We start from the raw sequence: 20819 nt of genomic DNA on the forward strand, positions 1-20819 counted from the left end.
AGCATCAGACCAGCTAAGGTATCGGGGAGGGATAACAGCATCTAGGAAACATTTTGTTTCCAAAATTAGAACCCCCAAACCGTTAGAATTGAGGTTTCAGTGGCGGAGGCATCTGGGGTTGGTAAGCGGGGACTTATGAATTCCCTCCAATCGGGTAAATGGACAGTCCTCAACCCCTACAGCTAGCTGGAGGTCCTGCTCCATGAATCGGTGGGGAAAGTGGGGCTTAGAGGGGGGGCCAGTGACCGAGACAAGTCCTGCTAGGGCTGTGGCCGGGGGTTCTGGGCTCTGTTGCTTGTTTTCCCCCATACGGGAGTAAAAACAGAACTCTCCTCTAGGGGCTGTTGTGGAGATTAATGACAATGACTGCATAGCGGAGATGCTCAGTGCAGCAGCTGCCTGTGGGTTACTTGAGGAATTAGCAATAATGTGAGTTCTCAGCAGACAGGTGCCCCAGCACAGGGCTTGGCACAGGAACGTTCCCTAAAACGGAACGGGGCTGTGTGCCAGTGGCAGCCGGAGCCGGGACAGCGGTGACCTGTGCCGTCCTGCGGGCCTCCGTGTCCCCTGCTGCTGGGAGCACAGCGCAGGGTGCCTGCTGCAGTCCGTGGGCTCTGACCGGCACTCTGCTCTCTGGCCCCCCAGTCCCTGAGCCTGATCGAGCGTGGGAACCCTTCTCGCAGCCTGGAGCAGGTGTGTCGCTGGGCGCAGTCTCAGCAGCGCCAGGACCCCGGCCACGCGGAGCACCACGACCACGTCGTCTTCCTCACCCGGCAGGACTTTGGGCCCTCAGGTACGCAAGGTACTGTATTTGCCGTGGCCAGGTGTGTGCAGCTGCAGGGCAGAGGCCAAGGCTGCCTCTAGGGCCAGGTCTTCTGACAACAAAAAGATCCTTGGGACTTTGGAGACAGGACCTGGCCGGACAGGTAGGCGAGCTTTGGAATGGTTTCTCGGGGGCCAGGGGAAGTGAAGGGGCCCCGCCCTGGTCCCTGCTGCCTTGGTTGAGCCTGCAGGTCGCTGTGAGTCAGGCCCTAGGCCCTGTGCTCACCATCCCGGAGCCTGGCTGATCGAAGACCTCAGTGATCCTCAAGATGCCTCTGCCCACACTGTATCCTTCTGTGCTCACTGCGGGCCATGGGGCGCCTAGGGCGGGGCTGGCGCGGACTTCAGAAAGGAAGGCCCTGCTCTACCCGCAGACCCATGCCTCTCCAGCCTGGCGGTCCAAACCCATTCATCTCCTGAGATCTCCCAACTGTGGGATGGGAGAAATAGTAGTATTTGCCTTCCTCCATTCCTGGGCTGCTAAAAGGGCTGAGGGATGCATCCCATGTCTGTGACAGAGGATGGCTGAAAGCGCTCTGCAGACATAGGAAGCTTTGATCACCCCCAGGTTTCTGTATGGGGAAACCAAGGCACAGAGTGGCAACAAGGCTTGCCTAGGCCTCACAGCAGAGAGGTGACAAAGCTGAGACTCAGACGGGATCTCCAGGCTCCAAGTTGAGGGCTTTGTAGTGTTTTCTGGTTTGATGCTAGAAGAGAGGCAGCCTCTACCAAAAGGGCTGCTTGTCTGAATCCCTGAAGCCCCAAAGGCAGGCTTGTACACACACAAACAGATTTACACACCTACACGCAGACACACGTGTGTACAGACACACATGTGCAGACACACAGACACGTGTGCAAAGAGACACACATACACGTGTGTACTTGCATGCCCTGTAGAGTACATCCAGACCTCCAGGACAATCGGGACCCAAGAAGCCTTCTCACCACAGCTTCTCGTTACACCCCCAAAACCATCTCAAATAAGAGAGGATTTCAGCAATTCCGAAGACAGGGAATAGCTATCTGGTCATGGTTGGCTGAAAGCCCGAGGCAGGGAGCGCTCTCTACCATCTCCCCCTCCTTCCTCAGCCCAGGCTGCCCTCCCAGCTGATTACGGGCCCTGGGGAGGCGGGGAAGCAGCCCCCGTAGATCATGGGCCTCGCACACAAAGCTGCTTACTCAGTGCCACGTGCCGGCCCCCTGCACTGCCCGCGGCTCCTGAGGCCTGCGCAGCTGTGTCTGCACCTTGCCCGTGTCCTCCCCTCCCCCTGCCTGCCCCCCACCTCGCCAGAGTCTCTCGCCTGTCCTCCAGGCCCAGCTCTAGGCCCCCGTAAGTCATTCCCTGGTCCCGCTCAACCCCTTCGGTCAGAACCCTTCCCCCCAGCCACCCCACACACCCCTCTGTGCTACTTGAACTCCGGCCCTGCAGGCCCACACCTAGGCTGACCTCGTGACCCCTAGTCTCCCTGCTAAGCCGTCTGCCCCTCCGGTGTGTGGGTGTGCTGGGGGGATGCGGGCTCGCGCCTGTTTTCCCCGTAGTCTCTAACACGGTGCCACCTGCTACCCCGCATAGACACATTTGGAGCTTGTTTGTTGACTCACCAGCGGACTGACTGGAGGGATGCAGCTCGGAAGTTGGCTGTATGCAGGCTCGGGGCCGACAGGCACAGAGAGCTGCAGGCCAGGAGGGAGGGCGGCAAGCCTTAGGACGTGGGGGCAGCTTGGCCCAGGAGCTGTACTGCGGGTGCGTACACACGGGGGGCGCGTTGGAAGGATCCTTCTTCCTCCAGGGACCCTCCGGTGGTGACCAGGCCTGGACGTCCCTGCGGTAGCTGGCTCGGCACAGACCTCGTCGAGTCCTACCTCACCTGCACGTGACCTCTCTCTCTGCCCTCTCTCCCTCTCCCTGGCAGGGTACGCGCCTGTTACTGGCATGTGCCACCCCCTGAGAAGCTGTGCCCTTAACCACGAAGATGGCTTCTCCTCGGCCTTCGTGGTGGCCCACGAGACTGGCCACGTGTAAGTGGCACTGAGAGGCGAGCTGTGCCTTGAGCTCTGCGGAGGTCTGCGGGTGTGGGAAGCTTCGCCCCAGTTGGGACTCCCTTCCCAGTGTCCAGGGATATGCCAGAGGAGCTGCCCCGACGGGGATGGAGCCCTGGGGCCCAGACAGCAATTCTGGGCCTGCCTTGGGCCCAGCCCCAAATCCAGGGCCTTGGGAGACCAGATGTGGCCCTGCCTCTGGCAGGCCAGTAGCAGTGTCGCCTTATAGGCGGTTCTCTGCTCTCTGGGTGGCCTCTATCCCTCCATCTCAGCCACACCTCAAGGCCCTCCCAGTGCTCCGCAATGGAGCCCTGGCCTGAGTCCATCATCAACAGGGGCACTTAGACCCAGGCCTCGGGCCAAGCGGGTGGCGGGCTTGTGTGATCCTCGGGCCCGGATTTGGTTTAGAGCATGTTCATTCATTCATTCAACCAGTATTTCTTGAGCACCTGCGGTGTGCCAGGCCCTGTTCTAGAAATAGGGCTGCCGTGGAGAATGGGACAGAAAAGCACGCAAGAAGCTACGTGCTGGGAGAAAACAAATAATCCACCATCCAGTGTCTGGGGGTGACATATACCTGTCACAGTCACGTCTCCTGGCCTTGTCTGTCCACAAGGGCAGAGCTACGGGGCCCGCCCCCAGCTTGCCCGCCCCCAGCCCACACACAGTGAGGGCTGTTCTCTGCGTCTGCCTGCCCCTGCCCTGCCCCTCGCTGGGTGGGTAGCACCTCCCCTCTGGGGCCTCCGTTTCCTCGTCTGCAACACGGGGGCTGACACCAGGGAAACGTCTGCGGTCCCTTCCTGCCCCGGCAGCCAATGCTTCCACACGTCCTGGGGCCAGGAGTTTGTCTTCCTGTACGTGGGGGGCGGAGCATGTCCACTCTTCACTCACAGAGCCCCTCCCTATGGAGAGACGAGGTCCAGCTTAGAGGCCCATGTGTCTGTCTAGTGGTCAAGGCCAAATGCAGACGCCTGGGAGTGTTTAAGAATTTAGAACCTTTGGGCTTTGGTGTTAAATACTAACTAGAAAGAGCAAACTTTTACATTTCAACTATCATCACGGCAGGTAGGTACCACACACAAAGCTCTGTGCTGGGTACCGCGGGGTCTAGGAGAAGTTAAGGAGGCTGGCACCCAGGGAGGGCGCAGTAAGGGAGGTCGAACTGAACAGAATGAAACTGGTCCTTGCACGTGAGACCTTGGGTCTGGAGGGAAGACAGTGCATGGCGTGTGAGTTGTTAACGGTGGTACAGGCGTTCCCTGCTGTGGGAGGGCAGCCCACAGGGAGGGCGGCCAGGAAAGGTGTCCTGGGGCCAGAGTGGCACTGGAGCTGACCTCGGAAACTGTGAGGACATGGGTAGGGTTTGAGGAGGGGTCAGGAGGGCAGAATGAGTCCAGCCCCATTGGGGGCCAGGTGGGGTCTCAGCTTCCATCCAGAGGGGTGGCCCTCTCCACTGCATGGTGGGGAAACTGAGGCCAAAAGTCACAGTCTGAAGCCTGGTCAGGGCAGGGTCTCAGGCCCGCCTGCTCACCTCCCCAGGGGTGGGCTCCCTGGGCATGACTGAGGGCTCCCCTCTGTCCTCCCCCACCCTCTAGGCTCGGCATGGAGCACGATGGTCAGGGGAATGGCTGCGCAGATGAGACCGGCCTGGGCAGCGTCATGGCGCCCCTGGTGCAGGCTGCCTTCCACCGCTTCCACTGGTCCCACTGCAGCAAGCTGGAACTCAGCCGCTACCTCCCGTAGGTCACCTCCACCCTCTGGGCCCGGATGGGGAGCAAGCGGCCTGCCACTCCATCTCCCCCAAGTCATCTTCCCTCCTAACACCATCCTACTCCTGACACATGCTCAATTCTGGGTTTGCTGGTCAGCTTCTGGGGCTCCGGGGACGTGGAGGCCCAGGACAAGCATTGGACTCAGGAGCTCAAGGCCGAGAATGGGCGCAGAGTGGATTTGGGCGGGATGGGTGCCGGCAGAGATACTGTCTCTAACCTCACGCAGCAGCCGGCCAGCGCCCAGTGTACGTCCTGCACGGCGGGCTGACTTGTCTTCTTCTGTCAGTGCAGTGAGCCCTCAAATTGTCCACGAGCCAACCCTTAATCTGGGCCATGATGTGTCTCTGTAATGCGGGCAAAACAGGCCCCGTAAGAAAGCCACAAGCTGAGTGCCTAACCGCAGTCCTAGGTCCCCTTGCCCTGGAGCTCCCAGACATGGTCGTGGGTAGAAGCGAGGGGAGGGCAGGGCAGCCCGTCCTCCCTGGACAACACAGCTCCTGGCACAGGGCAGCGGGGGCAGATTCCTGCAGGCCTTCCTTGCTTGGTTAACACCCCCTCCTCTGGGAAGGGAGAGCTTGGGAATTCCTGTCCCCACCCTGCTCACCTCCCTGCCTCTGCCGGCAGCTCCTATGACTGCCTCCTTGATGATCCCTTTGCACCCGCCTGGCCCCGACCCCCGGAGCTGCCCGGCATTGACTACTCAATGGACGAGCAGTGCCGCTTTGACTTCGGCACTGGGTACCACACCTGCTCAGCGGTGAGTTCCCATGGCCTCTGCCAGCTGGATGCCAGGTCAGGTCCTCCTGGGATGCAGGCTGGTCATTCACAGGGCACCTTAGCCCAGGCAGGGTGACCAGGGCCCAGGCCCTGCCACTTTCTGCCATATCCCCGCCCCACGCAGTCCCACAGAGGGGTGGGGGGCCAGCGTGTGTGGTGGCTGGAGAATGCCTGGAAAGACGGGAACAGAGTAGAACAGAGAGGGTGGGCCCCCGCTGGGATCCTGGTTGGGCTGGTCACCGGGGGAGTTTATCAGTCAGGTGGCCCATGTGTCAGATCAGGTGCTGGGCTCTGGCCTGGTGGAGAAATACTTGCCACCCTCTGCTCTTTGGGCACTTGGAGGATGTTTTGGGCAGACTTCCCACACTGGTAAAGTTCTCGTGTGCCCCATATAACCTCTCTCCAGGGGGTCAATTGCATGCTTCCCCACCCCTCCCCCACCCCCATCCCATACTTGAGGAGATAGATACAAGGGAGCAGAGCCCTGTCCCTACTCTGCAGGACAGGGCAGGGGAGAGCCTGGAGCCTGGTGATCAGCTAGAGCCACCTAGGAGAGAATTGAACAGCTGCTAGCCAGGGCCCAGGTGGAGCCTCAGAGACATGGACATCCCAGGGCAGGGGGCTCTCTGAGGGGTCAGGCCTTGACGCCTCGAGTACCTCAAACCGCCCCCATCCAGGAATGCAGCCCCCTCCTCAGCTCTGCAGGACCAGAAGGCCCTGTGTGTGGCCACCTTGCTCACTGCCCAGGCCACAGTGGGACAGCTGGTCTCTGCTCTGGGAGTGGAGAAACAGCTGGGATACGGGGTTTCAGTGCCCAGATGCTGTGTTTGTAGGACGCTAGTCTGGCCAGCAGGGGATGATAGGAGAGAAGGAAATTGGGGCTTTCCTGGACAGTCTGAAACAGAAGGGTGCCAACCTCTGGTGTGGCTGGGTGAGATTAGAGGGGGGTGGGAGTCCTGACCTTGTCTGGGTGCTGCAGGGCCTGGGCTAGACTGGCAGCCCTCTCAAAGCCCTCCACATGCACAGAGCTCAGGGGGTATCAGTGGACCCAGCCTCCCCAGAGCCTCAAACCCTGGTCCCTGCTCAGTCACAGAGTGGCCTCTGCAAAGGCAGGGAGGGAGGCCTGGGGAGGGAGACCAGAGGCGTGTGGGCTGTGGCTGGTGCCTTCTCTTCGGTGCCCTGTTGGAGAGAGGAGGGGTCGCTGAGGCCAGTGGCTCTTGTGGTGGGGTCGAGCTTGTGTGCGCGCGGGGCTCTGGCTAGACGGGCCCCTCCTGCCCCCCTCGCAGTGTTCTGGCCCCAATGCCCAGCACACCCTCCCCTCGCTCTGTCACTGTCCTTTGCCCCCGGACAACTCGTCAGAGCTGGGGAGCTAGTCCGGCCCAGTGACCCTGAACTTGCCGTGCAGTTCAGGACCTTCGAGGCCTGCAAGCAGCTGTGGTGCAGCCATCCTGACAACCCTTACTTCTGCAAGACCAAGAAGGGGCCCCCGCTGGACGGGACGGAGTGCGCGCCAGGCAAGGTACCTGCGGACCGGGGGCTGCAGCAGGAATGCCTTCCTGGGGTGCAGGCCCCACGGGAGACCCACCTTGCTGCCGAGTGTGGATACGAATGCGTGGTGGGGGCTGGGGGAGGGCTGAGGACAGGAGCCAGCCTCGCGTGCGGGCAGATGGGCAGGGAGTCCTCGCAAGAACTCACACACACGCCCTCTCCTCTATGGCACCACAGTCCTTGGCTTCTACAGCAGCAGAGTTTGGCCTTGTCTCCCAGCCCGTCGGCAGGAATGCTTACTGCCACTTGAGGAGAATGCAGCCCAGGCAGGTTAGGGAACTTGTGGAGGTCAGGCAGAGGGTGACTGGCTGAGAAGGGGTGAAGGGAAGATTCCAGGTGTTCTGCCTGCTCCCCCCACCCACCATGCTGTCTCTTACCCCTCCCCCCCAAACCTGCCCTTTCATGTACTTCCTGGGGTGTGCACCCTCTTGCACCCTCTTGCGTGTGTGAGTGTCAGGAGGACCCCGGATCTGAGAGCCCTGAGCTGAGGTCTGAAACCCACTTCTGCTCTATCGCTGGCCCTGCTCCCCCGCCCCCATTTCTGTGTGGTGACCTTGGTCCATTCTTTGACCCCTGCTGAGCCCTGACCAAGCATCCTTCCCGCTCCTCAGGTTGTTGTGAAGTTGTGAGTCATGTCAAAGCAAATGAGAGGGCTGGGAAGAAGCACGGTGCTGCCCCCAGCAGCCTGTCCTTTGCCCTTTACCCTCTGCCCTTATCTGTTCTTCCCATTCTCATCTATAAATGGTCTGTCCCTTCACAGATGTGTGGGGCTTCCCATGGCCTTGTACAGGCCCTGTGGGCCAAACCTGGAGGGCTATTATCCTGGAGCCTCGGGTCTACCTGCTCCAGGTGTGTTCGAGTTTCCAGGCCCTCTCCTATCACAATTTCACATAAGAGTTAATCAATGGCTCTCAGTTTTGTCTGCGTATTAGAACCATCTGGGGAGCTTTAAAATCCCCCACGCCCCAGAACAGGGAGTGACTGCAAACGGGCACAAGATATCTCTTACGATGGTGGAAATGTTCCAAAATTGTATTGTGGTGATGGCTGCCAAATGCTGTAAGTTTATGAAAAGTCATTGAATTGTACACTTGAAATGAGTGAAGTTTATGGTCTGTAAATTTCAGTTGACCCTTGAATAACACAGGTTAGGACTGCATGGGCCTGCTTATATGCGGATTTGTTTTTTTCAACAGTAAATACCACAATACTACCAATCGGTGGTTGGTTGAATCTGTGGATGCAGACCATGGATATGGAGGACCGACTATAAGTTATATGTAGATTTTCAACTGCAGAGGGCAGGCACCCCTAACCCCTGAGTTGTTCAATGGTCAACTGTATAGTGCTTCTTTTAAAAATTACCACTCCTTTTAAAAATCCCTACCTCTAGAGAGTCTGACTCAGTCTGGGGTGAAGCTGAGGCATCCAGAGTTCTTAAATGTTCCCCAAGTGACTCCGAGGCTGAGAACTACTGAGTTATCTCTTGAAAAAGACCCAGAGAGCTTTGCTGTATTTCTTACCTATGGCCCTACAGGAAAAGGGAAGGGGGTTGACTTTGGTTGAGCCCTCCTTTGTGCCTGGCCTTGTGCTGAGGGCTTTGTCAGTGTTGCTGCCTTCAGTTCTTAGAACAGTCCCATTTAACAGGCAAGGACACTGAGGCTCAGCAAGGTGAAGCTGTGCCAAAACACACATAGCTAGTAGTGGCCGAGCTGGGATTCAAACCCAGGCCTTCTGGACTTGAGGCATATGCTCCCTCCACTGCATGGATGGACCTCCCGGGTGGCTGGCTTCCCTCCCATGAACATACCTGCCTGGGGCCCCTGGATGCTGATGGAGCCAAGACCAACTCTAGATTGTGTGGGAAGATTGTGTCTTCTCTCCCTTATCAGCCCTTTGTTTCTCTGGGGGTGGCAAACCAAATAATGGCACAGCTATTGTCACCATGAATAATACCATCTGCGTTTTTGGAGGGCTGTGTGTGCCAGGTGTTATCTCATGGAATGCTCACAGCAGCCCTGTGGGCAGGTGCTGTTATCCCCGTGGTACAGTCGAGGAATAGGATCAGAAAGGGGAGCCCTTTGTTGAAGGTCCCTCAGCGCATGGTAGGGCTGGGATTCTGTGTGACCCTGAGGCTTGTGCTCTTAACGTTCCTTTTTCTGGGCTCACCCGTGGTGCCTGCCAGCTGTGCCGTGTGCCCGGTTGGGCACTTTCTATGGCAGGCTAGGCAGCGGTGGCCCTAGGGTGACCTCGCACCCTCTGCTCCATCCCAGTGGTGCTTCAAAGGTCACTGCATCTGGAAGTCGCCGGAGCAGACTTATGGCCAGGATGGAGGCTGGAGCTCCTGGACTAAGTTCGGGTCATGTTCACGGTCGTGTGGGGGCGGGGTTCGATCCCGTAGCCGGAGCTGTGACAATCCCCCGTGAGTGCACTTGGCTGAGGTGGGCAGGGCAGGGGCCCGAGGGGGTTGGAGAGGGAGTCGCTGGGGGGCAGGGCACAAGAAAGAAGGTCCCCTGCAGGTGGCTGTGTACGTATTCCAGTGGATGACGGCCCAGAATTGTTGGGGGCGCCAAACCACTTCCACCTGGGTCTGACATCTCCCTTTGTGTCTGACTGACATCTGAGAATGGGTCCGAACCAGTGATTCTCAGATTCTCGTCTGCGAAGAATCTGGGTGGGCCCAAGGCTTGGCCAGTTTAACAAGCCCTCCTGTGACCCTCATCCTCCAGCTAAACTTTGAGAAAACACTGGTCTAAATGTTCACTAGCCATGTCTTGGGAGGATAAATTCCCCAAGTCTGTTTCCTACTACCTGAAGCAAAACTTCCTTCAATTTTTCTTAACTTATCTCTTTCTAACATCAAGTCCCCCCCCCTCACTACCCCCTACCCATATGTCAGCATTCTGGGGGAATAATCTCTTTCTCCCATTTATCCCCTCTATGGGGACCCCCTCCCATGGTTTTGGAACCTCTGAGCACCAGCTTTTGATGGCCTCCGTCTCCCACGCTGAAGCAGCCTGCTTAGAACAGCTTCATGAGAGATGGGGGCTGGCTGGGGCCGGCCGTGTGGGTCAGCTGTCTCCACGTTCAGTGATTCTGAACCTCTGTGGGGCAGGGCCGGTCCCACCCCTCACAGTGCTGAGTGATGCGATGGGGACCTCAGAATGGCAGGGTCCTAGGATCACAGAGGCTCGGGGGTGGTCACCCTCCCTCCAGCATCCTCAGGAGTGGTCCTTCATACTCTGCTGTGTACCTCCAGGGATGGGACGCTCCGTGCCCCCTGGAGCAGCCTATTCCTGTGTACTGACCCTTTACAAATATGAGACGAAATGAACAGCCTTCAACCTGTTGGGGGTAGGAAAGCCAGGTTAAAGAAAGGCACGGTGATGCCCACTCTGGATAGACCACCTCCCAGTCATGAGAGATAGTTATCCCCATTTATTGAACTCGTCTACGATAATAACTTTTTATTTTATGAGGCTTAAATGAAGTATAATCTATGCAGCCTCAGCACCATGCCCATGCCCAGCACAGATTAATAAAGGACAGCTGCTGTTATAATTACCCCAGTGCACGGAGCACTTTCTCTGTGCAAGGTGGGGTGCTAAGCACTTCCATGCATAAACCCATGTAATCCTCCCAGCATCTCTGAGCAGAGTTCCAGTAACCTTGTTCACTTGGGTACTTTGTATCCATAATCTTACCGGATCCTTTTAATTTAATGGGGAAGAGAATACAGATTTAAATACCTTTTTAAAATTTATTCTTCACAGGCACACCAGGAGGTAGGTAAAATAAGAAGTGTTATGGTCCCTCCTTTAAAGCAGAAGTTAAGACAGCAAGACTTGGGGTTAGATTTAGCCAGGTCTTCTTACTCCAAATCCAAGTCTCTTTTACCACTCCGCGGTTTATTATGATATTAAATGGAAGTGGATGCAAGTAGGAGCAGCTGAGTCATTTATTGAGGGCCTACCATGTGCCAGGAGCTGTGTAAGGCTGAAAGAATATACAAAGATGAATCAGATTGATTTCTCTTCTAGCCCAGCTGGAGGGGGTTAGTCATTCCCTCCTGTCTTCCTCCCTCTCCCTCCCCCCATCCTTTGCCCCCTTTCTTTTGCTCATTCTCTCCTCTCCCCCATCTCACACACACACACACACACACACACACACACACACACACACAATAGGTGGCATATGCCTGAAGGGACCACAAGGCTCTGAGCTCAGCAGTCCTCACAGTGAGGGTTCCTCTCTAGTTTGTAAGTTAGTGGAGCCCCTTTTTATGCTGCTCTAAAAGGCTGGGCTACCCCAGGTCACCATGTGGGAAGCCTGCCCCCACCCCGAGCCTTTCCAGCCAGCACGGTCTCTCTGCGCTCGTCCCAGCCCAGCCTATGGAGGCCGCCTGTGCTCGGGGCCCACGTTCCAGTACCAGGTCTGCAACGGCGAGGAGTGTCCGGGACCCTACGAGGACTTCCGGGCCCAGCAGTGCGCCAAGCGCAACTCCTATTACGTCCACCAGAATGCCAAGCACAGCTGGATCCCCTACGAGCCGGACGACGGTGAGTGGAGTCCTGCTCCCCACGCCCACCCCGTGGCCTTGGGCATCTGCTGAGTCCATGTCTTCCCAGGCAGGGCTTCCCAGGCCTGGCCCACCAGTGAAGGTGGAGGGACAGCGGTGGCACCAAAAGGGATATTGCAGTCAGCAAGTTTGCCATGCGCCTTTGTGCAGGCCTTTGCGCTGTGTGCGTTGGGGGAGCCACAGTCCTCATCACAACCATCCTTGATCTGTATGCTTATGCTGACCGTTTTCTGTCCGATGCAAGGACAATGTCTTGAGCAAGGGTTACTTGGCCCAGAGGTACCGGCTGGCAGCAGTGCTGGCTGTCGGGGTTGGTGCCTTTCGGACATGTCCTTACCTGTGCGGAAGGCCCGGTACAGGTGCGGGTGCCCCTTGCTTTGCTCCTGAGAAGCTTTGTCCTATTACATACCATGTTTTTAGGTTTTACTGATGGTGCTACTGTTTCAGTAGTTAATGAAAATGATTTGAAAGTCAGGCCGATGGGAGTCTGGGGGATCCTCCTACTGACCCCCTACAGGCTACCCTGGACACAGGTCTCAGGACTCAAGCGGAGGGTCTGAATTCTGGGGCCAAGCCAGTGCCTATCTGTTTTGGAGCATTTCTAGTGATGGCTCTCGCAGCGGCAGAGAGAACCCAGTGAAGGGCTGGATTCATGCCTTCAGGCTGGAAGGGCCTTCAACAGTCCTCTCAGTCTACTTTCCCCTGCCGGCCTCTCCATGGTCCTTCCATAGCCTGATGCTTACCCCCTACCACGTAGCCCTCGGCATCAGACGGCGCCGATCAGAATGGCCTTTCCTGAGCCCAGGGCCACCTCTTCATACATAGCCCTGGTTCCAGAGTATCAATTGCAACGCGCTCCATCTTCAGCTCACGTTTAGAATGACAGCCTTCAAGTTGGAAGGGACCTTGGAGGCCTGTGTATTGCCCGCCAGTGCACAGACCCCTCCAGAACATGCTTGTAGGGAGTGTCTTCTCCCTGCTTAGACTCCTCCTAGCCTGGGGAGCTCACCACTCCCGTGCCCCTGTCGGCTGGCTTCCAGGGCTGCCCAGAAACCCACCTGCCTGGGGTGCACTGGTCAGGGTCCTGCCTGTCTTTGGGAAGGTTGCAGCCCCCCACCCCTTAGCCCCTGGCCCAGGTCCCGCCAGGAATATGACTCCCCCTCTGCGTGAAATCCAAAGTAGTATTGGATGTTGTGGCTCCGGACTTGAGTCCTGAGTGCTGGGGCAAGACGTCACCAGGTATCCCGGGAGCCCAGGGATGAGGACCCTGGAGCCAGATGGTTCCTTACAAATTTTGCTTTGGAAGCCTTGCACATCCATGCAGACCCACACAAGCTGCTGCAACAGGGGTGGAGAAGGGCTGCAAGGCCAATGGGGCAGCTGGACTTTGGGTTTTCTCAGGACTTTTAGACAAATTCCAGGAAGTTAGCTAAGCCCCAACCTCCCATTTTCTAAGAAACACAGCAAGTGTTCATATGTTCTCCGGAACGTACTCTTGCAGGACGTTAATAGCCTTGATTTGATGGTTAGAACTAGAAAGGATCTCCCTCCTTCCCTCACTGCCGCTCCATTTTGTAAACCAAAGCACAGGCCACTGTTCTGCCTTACTTTCACGCAGCCTTCTAATGTTCGCAAGCATGGTAAGATTCACCATCATATGTGTGACTGGTGATGTGTATGTAGAGGTCAGAGCAGGACTCAAGCCAGACTGCCTGGGTTAGAATCCTGGCTCTGCCTCTTACTGGGTGGCTGTATGGCCTTGAGCAAATTCCTTAACCTCTCTGGTCCTTGGTTTCCTCCTCTGTAATGCTACTTCCTTGGGGGTATTGAGAGGCTCAACTTAAGTTCATTCACGAAAAGCATTTAAAGTTGTACGGTAAGAATGTATAAAGGTTTTAGAAGCCTGGCACATAGTAAGCTTTCATTAAGTGTCGGCTTATTATTATTATTATTGTTTTATCACTTGATGTTTCTTAACAACGTGATGTGGCATTTTACTGATCAGGCGTAATAAATAAGGAACTGAGGCTCAGAGAGGTCAGATAATTTGCCCAAGGTCACATGGCTCATAAGTGACACAGCAAGGATTTTAAGCCCAGCTCCACACCTAGTTCTCCCCCCCGTTGCCCAGAGCTGGCCCCTGGAGCTTCCTCTTTGGGCCACGTGTTAATGTCGGTCTAGGCCAACCCACCTCCTCCGAGCCCAGCTGGCTCAGTGTGGTCCCTTTCCCCATAGACGCCCAGAAGTGTGAGCTGATCTGCCAGTCAGAGGACACAGGGGACGTGGTCTTTATGAACCAGGTGGTCCACGATGGGACTCGCTGCAGCTACCGGGACCCGTACAGCGTCTGTGCCCGCGGCGAGTGCGTGGTAGGTGCCCCCCTCCTGGCTGCCCACCCTCTGCCTGCCCCGGGAGACTGGAGGGCTGCACTGCCTCCTTCTGCTCCCTGGGAAGACAGGCATTGCCTCCCCTTCCTCACCCATGACACCCCTTGGTCCTCAACATGACGTTGGGATGCTGGAAAAGGGTTACTGCCCAACCCCATTCGATGGCAGAGGCATGGCCAGGTTTAAGACCTTGCCCATGTCACACGGTGACTCCAAGAATGCCTCTCGGTCCAGGGTCCTCTCCTGTCAGGGCCTGGGGACTGAGGAGGGGGCCAGGGGCTGCCGACCTGGGGGTGGTGGTGGGGCATGGAAGCCTCTTCCCGCTGACCCCGTCTCTGGCTTCAGCCCGTCGGCTGTGACAAGGAGGTGGGGTCCATGAAGGCAGATGACAAGTGTGGGGTCTGTGGCGGCGACAACTCCCACTGCAGGACTGTGAAGGGGACTCTGGGCAAGGCCTCCAAGCAGGCAGGTGAGCAGGTTAGGGCTGGGGGATGACCAGGAGGGGCTGGGGTTCTGGCCCAGCTAGCGTCCCTAGAGCCCGAACCATCCCTTAGGTGGGCCCTCCCTCCTTGAGCCGGGCCACAGTTCTGGTGCAGGGGGGCGCCCTGGAGCCTGTCTCAGACCACAGCTGCCCCCGGCTGTGGTTCCTCACTTTCCAGGCGTGCTGCGCCTGCACTTGGGCTCAGGAGCTCAGAAGCATTTCCTGCTTGGCACTGTGTTGTCCTAGGAACTCAGCCATCTCTTTGGCCTGAGGCTGTTAGTGGGAATGAGGGTCCAGACAGATCTGTAGATGAGGCCCAGGCTGGACTGGTAATTTCCTTTTTGCTCTTCTCTCTCACTTTTTTTTTTTTTTTTTTAACTGAAGTGCTTCCTGCTTTGAACTCCTGGTGCCTTAGAGTTCCTTGACTTCCCTCCCCACCTCCAATCTGGCCACACTTGCTGTTGAAAAGGGCCAGATATTAGTCCTTTACACTTTAGTATGAACTAGATTCATTTCCCCTTGGGGAGTGTTTCACCTTTGCCATGCCTCTCCTTGTTGGGGGAAAGTTGATTGCTCTGAGAAAGGTTAGTTTTCAGGCCTCGGATTGGGAGGATCACGGGGGCCCCCCATGCTGGATCTTCATGGCCTATTTCATCAAGATTCCTACAGTGGCTTAAAGTGTGAGAAGAAAGAGGGGAGGGAAAGTCAGGAGAGAAAAGGAGGGTCAAGAAAGTGGCAAATAATAGGAACTAACACACACACAGAGCCCAGTAGTATTTATAGAGCATCTTAAGCTATATGAACTGTGATCCTCTCAGCACCTTATGGAGAAGGGCCCATTCCTATTTTACAGACAAAGAAACTGAGGTTCCTGGGTATCTGTGAGGAGAGGGGGTGATGGGGGATGCTGGCAGTGGGGCTACCAGCTCAGGATGCTCATGGTTTTTCTGGATCTTCCTCTGTGGCAGGAGCTCTCAAGCTGGTGCAGATCCCAGCAGGTGCCAGGCACATCCAGGTTGAGGAGCTGGAGAAGGTCCCCCACCACATTGGTGAGTGCCAGGGTGCCAGGAGATGGGCAGCCAGGCCCTGGGACCTGCCCTCGGGTGTGGGGGGAGCTGGGAGGGCAGAGGAGAGGATTCTAATGCAGAGGGCATTTCATGAGTTCGAATAATGGGAGAGAACCCTTTTTTTTTTTTTTTTTTTTTTTGGTATGCGGGCCTCTCACTGTTGTGGCCTCTCCTGTTGCGGAGCACAGACTCCGGATGCGCAGGCTCAGCGGCCATGGCTCACGGGCCCAGCCGCTCTGCGGCATGTGGGATCTTCCCAGACCGGGGCACGAACCCATGTCCCCTGCATCGGCAGGCAGACTCTCAACCTCTGCGCCAGCAGGGAAGCCTGAGAGAACACTTTTTTATTTATTGATTGATTTTTATTCATGTTGAAATGGGAACTTGCTCCATGGTTCAAATATCAGAAGGTATGAAAGGAGATCCAGTGAAGATTCCCCCCCCCAGCCCACAGCCCCCATGGGCAGATTTCTTTGGGGGGGTGATGAAAATGTTCTGGAATTAGACAGTGGTGATGATTGCACAGTCACTGAATTGCATACTTTGAAAGGCAGAATGGTTTGGTATGTGAATTATATCTCAATTTAAAACACATAAGCATGGTTTGGCGGAGGCTCCTGGCGAGCAGGTGGGCAAAAGGCCGCTGCCCGCACGTTGGGCTGTGGCTGGGTTCCCCCACACTCATCTCTGCTCAGGCTCCTTACTGAGGGCATGTGGGCTGTGATGTCACTGGGCCTCAGCATGTCACAGAGACCGCTCTTACCCACTGTGCCCACCAAGTCACCCTGCTTGCCACCAGCTCGTCATAAACACGAACCCAAATCCTAACATCTCTGGGCAAGCTTGTATATTACAAAAGTGCTGACTTTTCATATTTTTAGGTTATTATTAAAATAATACAAAACATTTTTAAAGTTTCCTGGAGAACTTGCACTCCCTGGAGAATACATCTGCATTAGCACAGCTGTAAAAATCCCTAAGCTGCTCTGGAGGGCGCCTGAGTGTAGTCCAAGCAGGCATAAGGCACAAGGGGAGACTGACGCGCGAAGTGGCTTGTGGGCCCTCTGTGTGCCCTCATTCACTTGCGGGGTGAGCCAGTCTGGGCCTGGGTCTCCCATCTTCTACCCCGTACCCCTGACAACTGCACCTCTGCACAGGGGGTGTGAGACGGGAGGGCTTTGGCTTGGCCGCCTCCCTGCCCACTTGCCTGTCTGGCTGTGGAGAATTACGCCTGCACAGGGACAAGGAGAGAAGGTCATTTACCCCTGGAAGAGGATGGTTGCTTACAGACACTCCTCCTACTGCACCCCTACAGATGATTCCATAATGTCAGCAGCCCCTTGGGCCCCTGGCCAGCCCCTTCCACCCACGGCCCCCCAACCCCGCTCAGATGTCCAGCCCTTCCAAGGAGCTAGATGGGCTTGTAGGCAGCAGATGGGCTTCCCTGGAGGTCGGGGCAGAGGCTCCTAGCACCTGTGGCAGGCTCTGGGCAGGCACACTTGCTGTGTGTTTATGGGGTGAGGGTTAGAGCTCTCCAGGAGCCTGGGGGAGAGGGAAGCAGAACTGAGACCTGTCGTCAGCACAGGTTGTGTGATTATACGTGTGTGAGATCCACAGCGGCCCTGGTGTAAATGTGCAGAATGTGTATGTGGGAGTGAATGTGTGTGTGCCCGTGTGTGTGCACACGTGCGCTAACAGGGTATGTACTCTCTGGAGAAGCCCGGGACAGGTGGCAGCCTTGGCAGTGAAGGCCGAGGCCCTGGTCCAAATGTGTGAGGCGCTCCTGGAATTTGGGGTCACGGACTCTGAAAGGAAGTGAAGGGAAGACAAGCCGTGCTGTTAATACCCACCGAGTGTGGGCCTTTGCGCTGGCGCTTTTCATTCGTTATCTCGTCGGAGCCTCATGATAACCCTCTTGTTATCCCATTTTGCAGTTGAGGAAATTGAGGCTCCGAGAAGTTAAAAGAGTTGCTGGAGGTACCGAGTGGGTCAGTGGTAGGACCTGGGCTCAGAGCTGGTAGGAGGTGGTGGAGATTCCAGCCCACCACCCCCAGGAAGGCGGGGTGTACATCCAGGGACCAGGGACAGCAGTGGTCGTGAGCTGCGGAGGCAGACAAGGGCCTGAGGAGATGCTCAGCTCTAGCCTGGAGGGTCTGGTGATTCTGGGGGCTGGCAGAGATCAGGTCACGGGAAAGGAGGGGGCGTCTCTCTTCCCACTCAGCAGGGAGGCTGGCCCTCCGGAGAACTGGGCTACCAGCCTCTGTGTGTCCAGGACAAACCCTTGCCCCTCTCAGGGCCTCTGATTCCCCATCTAGATTAATAACAGCACCAACCTTAGGATGCGTGTGAGGATCCCACTGAGGCGGGAGCAGAGTAAACAGCATGTGGTTCATGCCCTGGATCCTTAGCTCTTATAATTACACCAGGTGGGGACACCCCGGGGCTCCAGAGCCTTTGCCATCCCCACCTGGCTGGGGGCTCGGGTCCCACTGTGCAGCCATTCTCTGACCCCTGATGCCTCCAGGGTGAATGAGGCTGTAACTGGGGGGCCTTTGCTGGGGTGCCTGCAGCTACACACCTTCCGCCCGCCGGTCACCCAGCGCCTTTCAGTTACAAGTTGTGAGTTACTCGCTGACTGGGACTTTAAGGGGGAAAAATGAACAGATATTTTTTATACTCCGGCTCTATGCCAGGCCCTGTGCTGGGCTAAGGACGCTGAGATGGAGGAGGTACACTGACAGGCTATGGGAGAGACAGGATATCTGTAATTGCAACAGTGCTAAAAGTCAGGTGCTGATTTGATGACCGTAATAGTGCCTACCATTTATTAAGTGCCAACTGCATGCCATGCACTCTGCCTAGTTCTTTATATATATGAACTCCTTTGATTGTCCCAAGAGCCCTATGGCAGGGTAGGTGGGCAAGGGATACTGCGATTATCCTCATGGGGCAGCAGCCCTATGAGCTAGGTAGAATTACCATTCCCATTTTACAGATGGTAAAACTGAGGCAACACAGGGAGGCTAAGTAACTTTCCCAGATCAATCTGGCTCCAGAGCCTGTACTCTTAGCCTCTATGCTCTGCTGTCGAAGTTGTAGGGAGGGCAAATCCCTGAGGACTGGACAATCAAAGAAGGCTTCATGGAGGAGGGGAGAATTGTGCTGAGCCTTAAATGTGGGTGGAGATTAGTCGGGCAGGAAGAAGGGGAGACAAGGTGAGAGGAATGGTGTGCACTAGGGTCCAGAGGCAGGGGTGCTATGTGGGGGCAGTGGGATGATCCATCGGACTGGAGAAAGGCTCAGGTGGGAAGGAGTGACAGGTGGGCAGGGAGCCCCTAGAGGCCCACTGGGACGGCCTTGAAACCCCTGAGGTGTGGCTGGTGCTCCTGTGGAGGGGAATAGAAATCTGTGTGACCCTCTCCCCATGGCCAGCGGTGAAGAACCAGGTCACAGGCAGCTTCATCCTCAACCCCAAGGGCAAGGAAGCCACGAGCCGGACCTTCACTGCAATGGGCCTGGAGTGGGAGTACGCGGTGGAGGACGCCAAGGAGAGCCTCAAGACCAGTGGGCCCCTGCCGGAAGCCATTGCCGTCCTGGTGAGTCCCCACCCTGCATGGTGGCCCCTACCCGCCCCCCCCCCCCCCCCCGCTTGCTGCCCCAGCCCAATCCCCTAGCTCACTGTCTCTGCTGCTGAGCCAGCGCAGGCCTGGTGGAAATCCTCCTGTTCTGGTGTCTTCAGGAGCCTGGGCAAGGCCAAGATGCCCTCTGTGCTTCGAGGCTGGGAGGATGGCAAGTGAGGAGGAAAAAAGAAATGGTTGTCTCACTGTCTGATCAGAGATGCCCCACACAGGGAGTCTGTTCTCCTTAACACGGGGTCAGAAATAGGGCCCAGGAGGAGCTGGAGGGACCTGGGTTGGTTCCCCCATCGTTCTGCCATCATCCAGTATCCAGTTGCATTATGGCTTTGCCAGCAAGTGAGTCCAGGAGTCCAGTGGCCTGTGGCCCAGGAGTGCTGTCTGGCACTGCCAGCCTCCTGAGAGGGGGATGGGGCCACTGTCCCAGCTGAGGCCCATCTCTGCCCACACCCCCTCTTCCTAGACCATAAGCCAGGGCTTATGGAGCAGGGATTGTTAACTCAGGAGACCAGACCGGGAGGGGCTCTACTGGCACCGGCTGGTGGCAGGGAGACCTTCTACAGGCTTTGTTCCTGGTGCTACCCTCATTAGTGAGGGAGGTCCTAGAGGGCAGGGTCTGAAGCCTATTGATGTCAGCATATTAATTCAGTCCAGCATGTGCTTCCTACTCACCCTATATTTGTTGTCCACCCATACACCCATGGCTGATTAATTTTCAACGAGAGTACCAAGACCATTCAGTGGGAAAAGAAGAATCTCTTCAACTAATGGTGCTGGGACAACCGGATATGCACATGCGGAAGAATGAAGTTGAACCCCTGCCTCACACCATATACCCAAATCAGCTCAAGATAGATCAAAGCCCTGAGTATAAGAGCTAAAACCATAGAACTCTTGGAGAAAAGAGAGGGATAAATCTCATGATCTTGGATTCTTAGATATGATACCAAAAGCATGAGCAACAGCAACAAAAAAGATATAAATTGGTCTTCATGGAAATTGAAAGCTTTTGTACATCAAAAAAGACGTTTTGAAGAAAGTGAGAAGATAACCTGAACAGACTGGGAGAAAATATTGGCAGTCCTATATGTGATAAGAGTGTCTATTGTAGACCATCTTCTAGAGTCAGGCAGTGTGGGTGCTCTGGTGAGCAGGACAGACCAGCAGACATGGTTCCTGCCTTCATTGGAACTTAGGTGTGTGGGAAGGAGAATCACCGATGGGCACACAGGCTGTTCTGAGGCCTGGCACACAGTAGCTGCTTAGCTTGAGTTGTTATTTTTTTTAAAAAACGTCTTTATTGGAGTATAATTGCTTTACAGTGGTGTGTCAGTTTCTGCTTTATAACAGAGTGAATCAGTTATACATATACATATGTCCCCACATCTCTTCCCTCTTGCGTCTCCCTCCCTCCCTCCCATCCTCCCTATCCCACCACTCTAGGTGGTCACAAAGCACCAGCTGATCTCCCTGTGATATGCGGCTGCTTCCCCCTAGCTATCTATTTTACGTTTGGTAGTGTATATATGATGATGGCTATTCTGACCGGTGTGAGATGATAGCTCATTGTAGTTTTGGTTTGCGTTTCTCTAATGATTAATGATGTTGAGCATTCTTTCATGTGTTTGTTTGCCATCTGTATATCTTCTTTGGAGAAATGTCTATTTAGGTCTTCTGCCCATTTTTGGATTGGGTTGTTTGTTTTTTT

General features: G+C 55.9%; 1 protein-coding gene across 2 annotated transcripts in view; it reads left to right on the forward strand.

Moving 5' to 3' along the window:
* ADAMTS14 (ADAM metallopeptidase with thrombospondin type 1 motif 14) overlaps positions 1-20819 on the forward strand; it is a 116945-nt gene that overhangs the window by 60972 nt on the left and 35154 nt on the right. For both annotated transcript variants that reach the window (XM_089897618.1, XM_089897619.1), the window contains exons 6-16: positions 646-793; positions 2739-2844; positions 4461-4604; positions 5262-5394; positions 6820-6933; positions 9236-9384; positions 11346-11521; positions 13777-13910; positions 14274-14397; positions 15378-15458; positions 18909-19072. In XM_089897618.1, coding sequence (XP_089753744.1) covers positions 646-793; positions 2739-2844; positions 4461-4604; positions 5262-5394; positions 6820-6933; positions 9236-9384; positions 11346-11521; positions 13777-13910; positions 14274-14397; positions 15378-15458; positions 18909-19072 — 1473 coding nt within the window. The remainder of the gene's footprint in view (positions 1-645; positions 794-2738; positions 2845-4460; positions 4605-5261; positions 5395-6819; positions 6934-9235; positions 9385-11345; positions 11522-13776; positions 13911-14273; positions 14398-15377; positions 15459-18908; positions 19073-20819) is intronic.

This window comes from Delphinapterus leucas, chromosome 16 (genome assembly GCF_059928025.1).
Source record: "Delphinapterus leucas isolate spDelLeu-1000000601 "Yukka" chromosome 16, BTC_Dleu_Yukka2, whole genome shotgun sequence".
Taxonomy (NCBI): domain Eukaryota; kingdom Metazoa; phylum Chordata; class Mammalia; order Artiodactyla; family Monodontidae; genus Delphinapterus; species Delphinapterus leucas.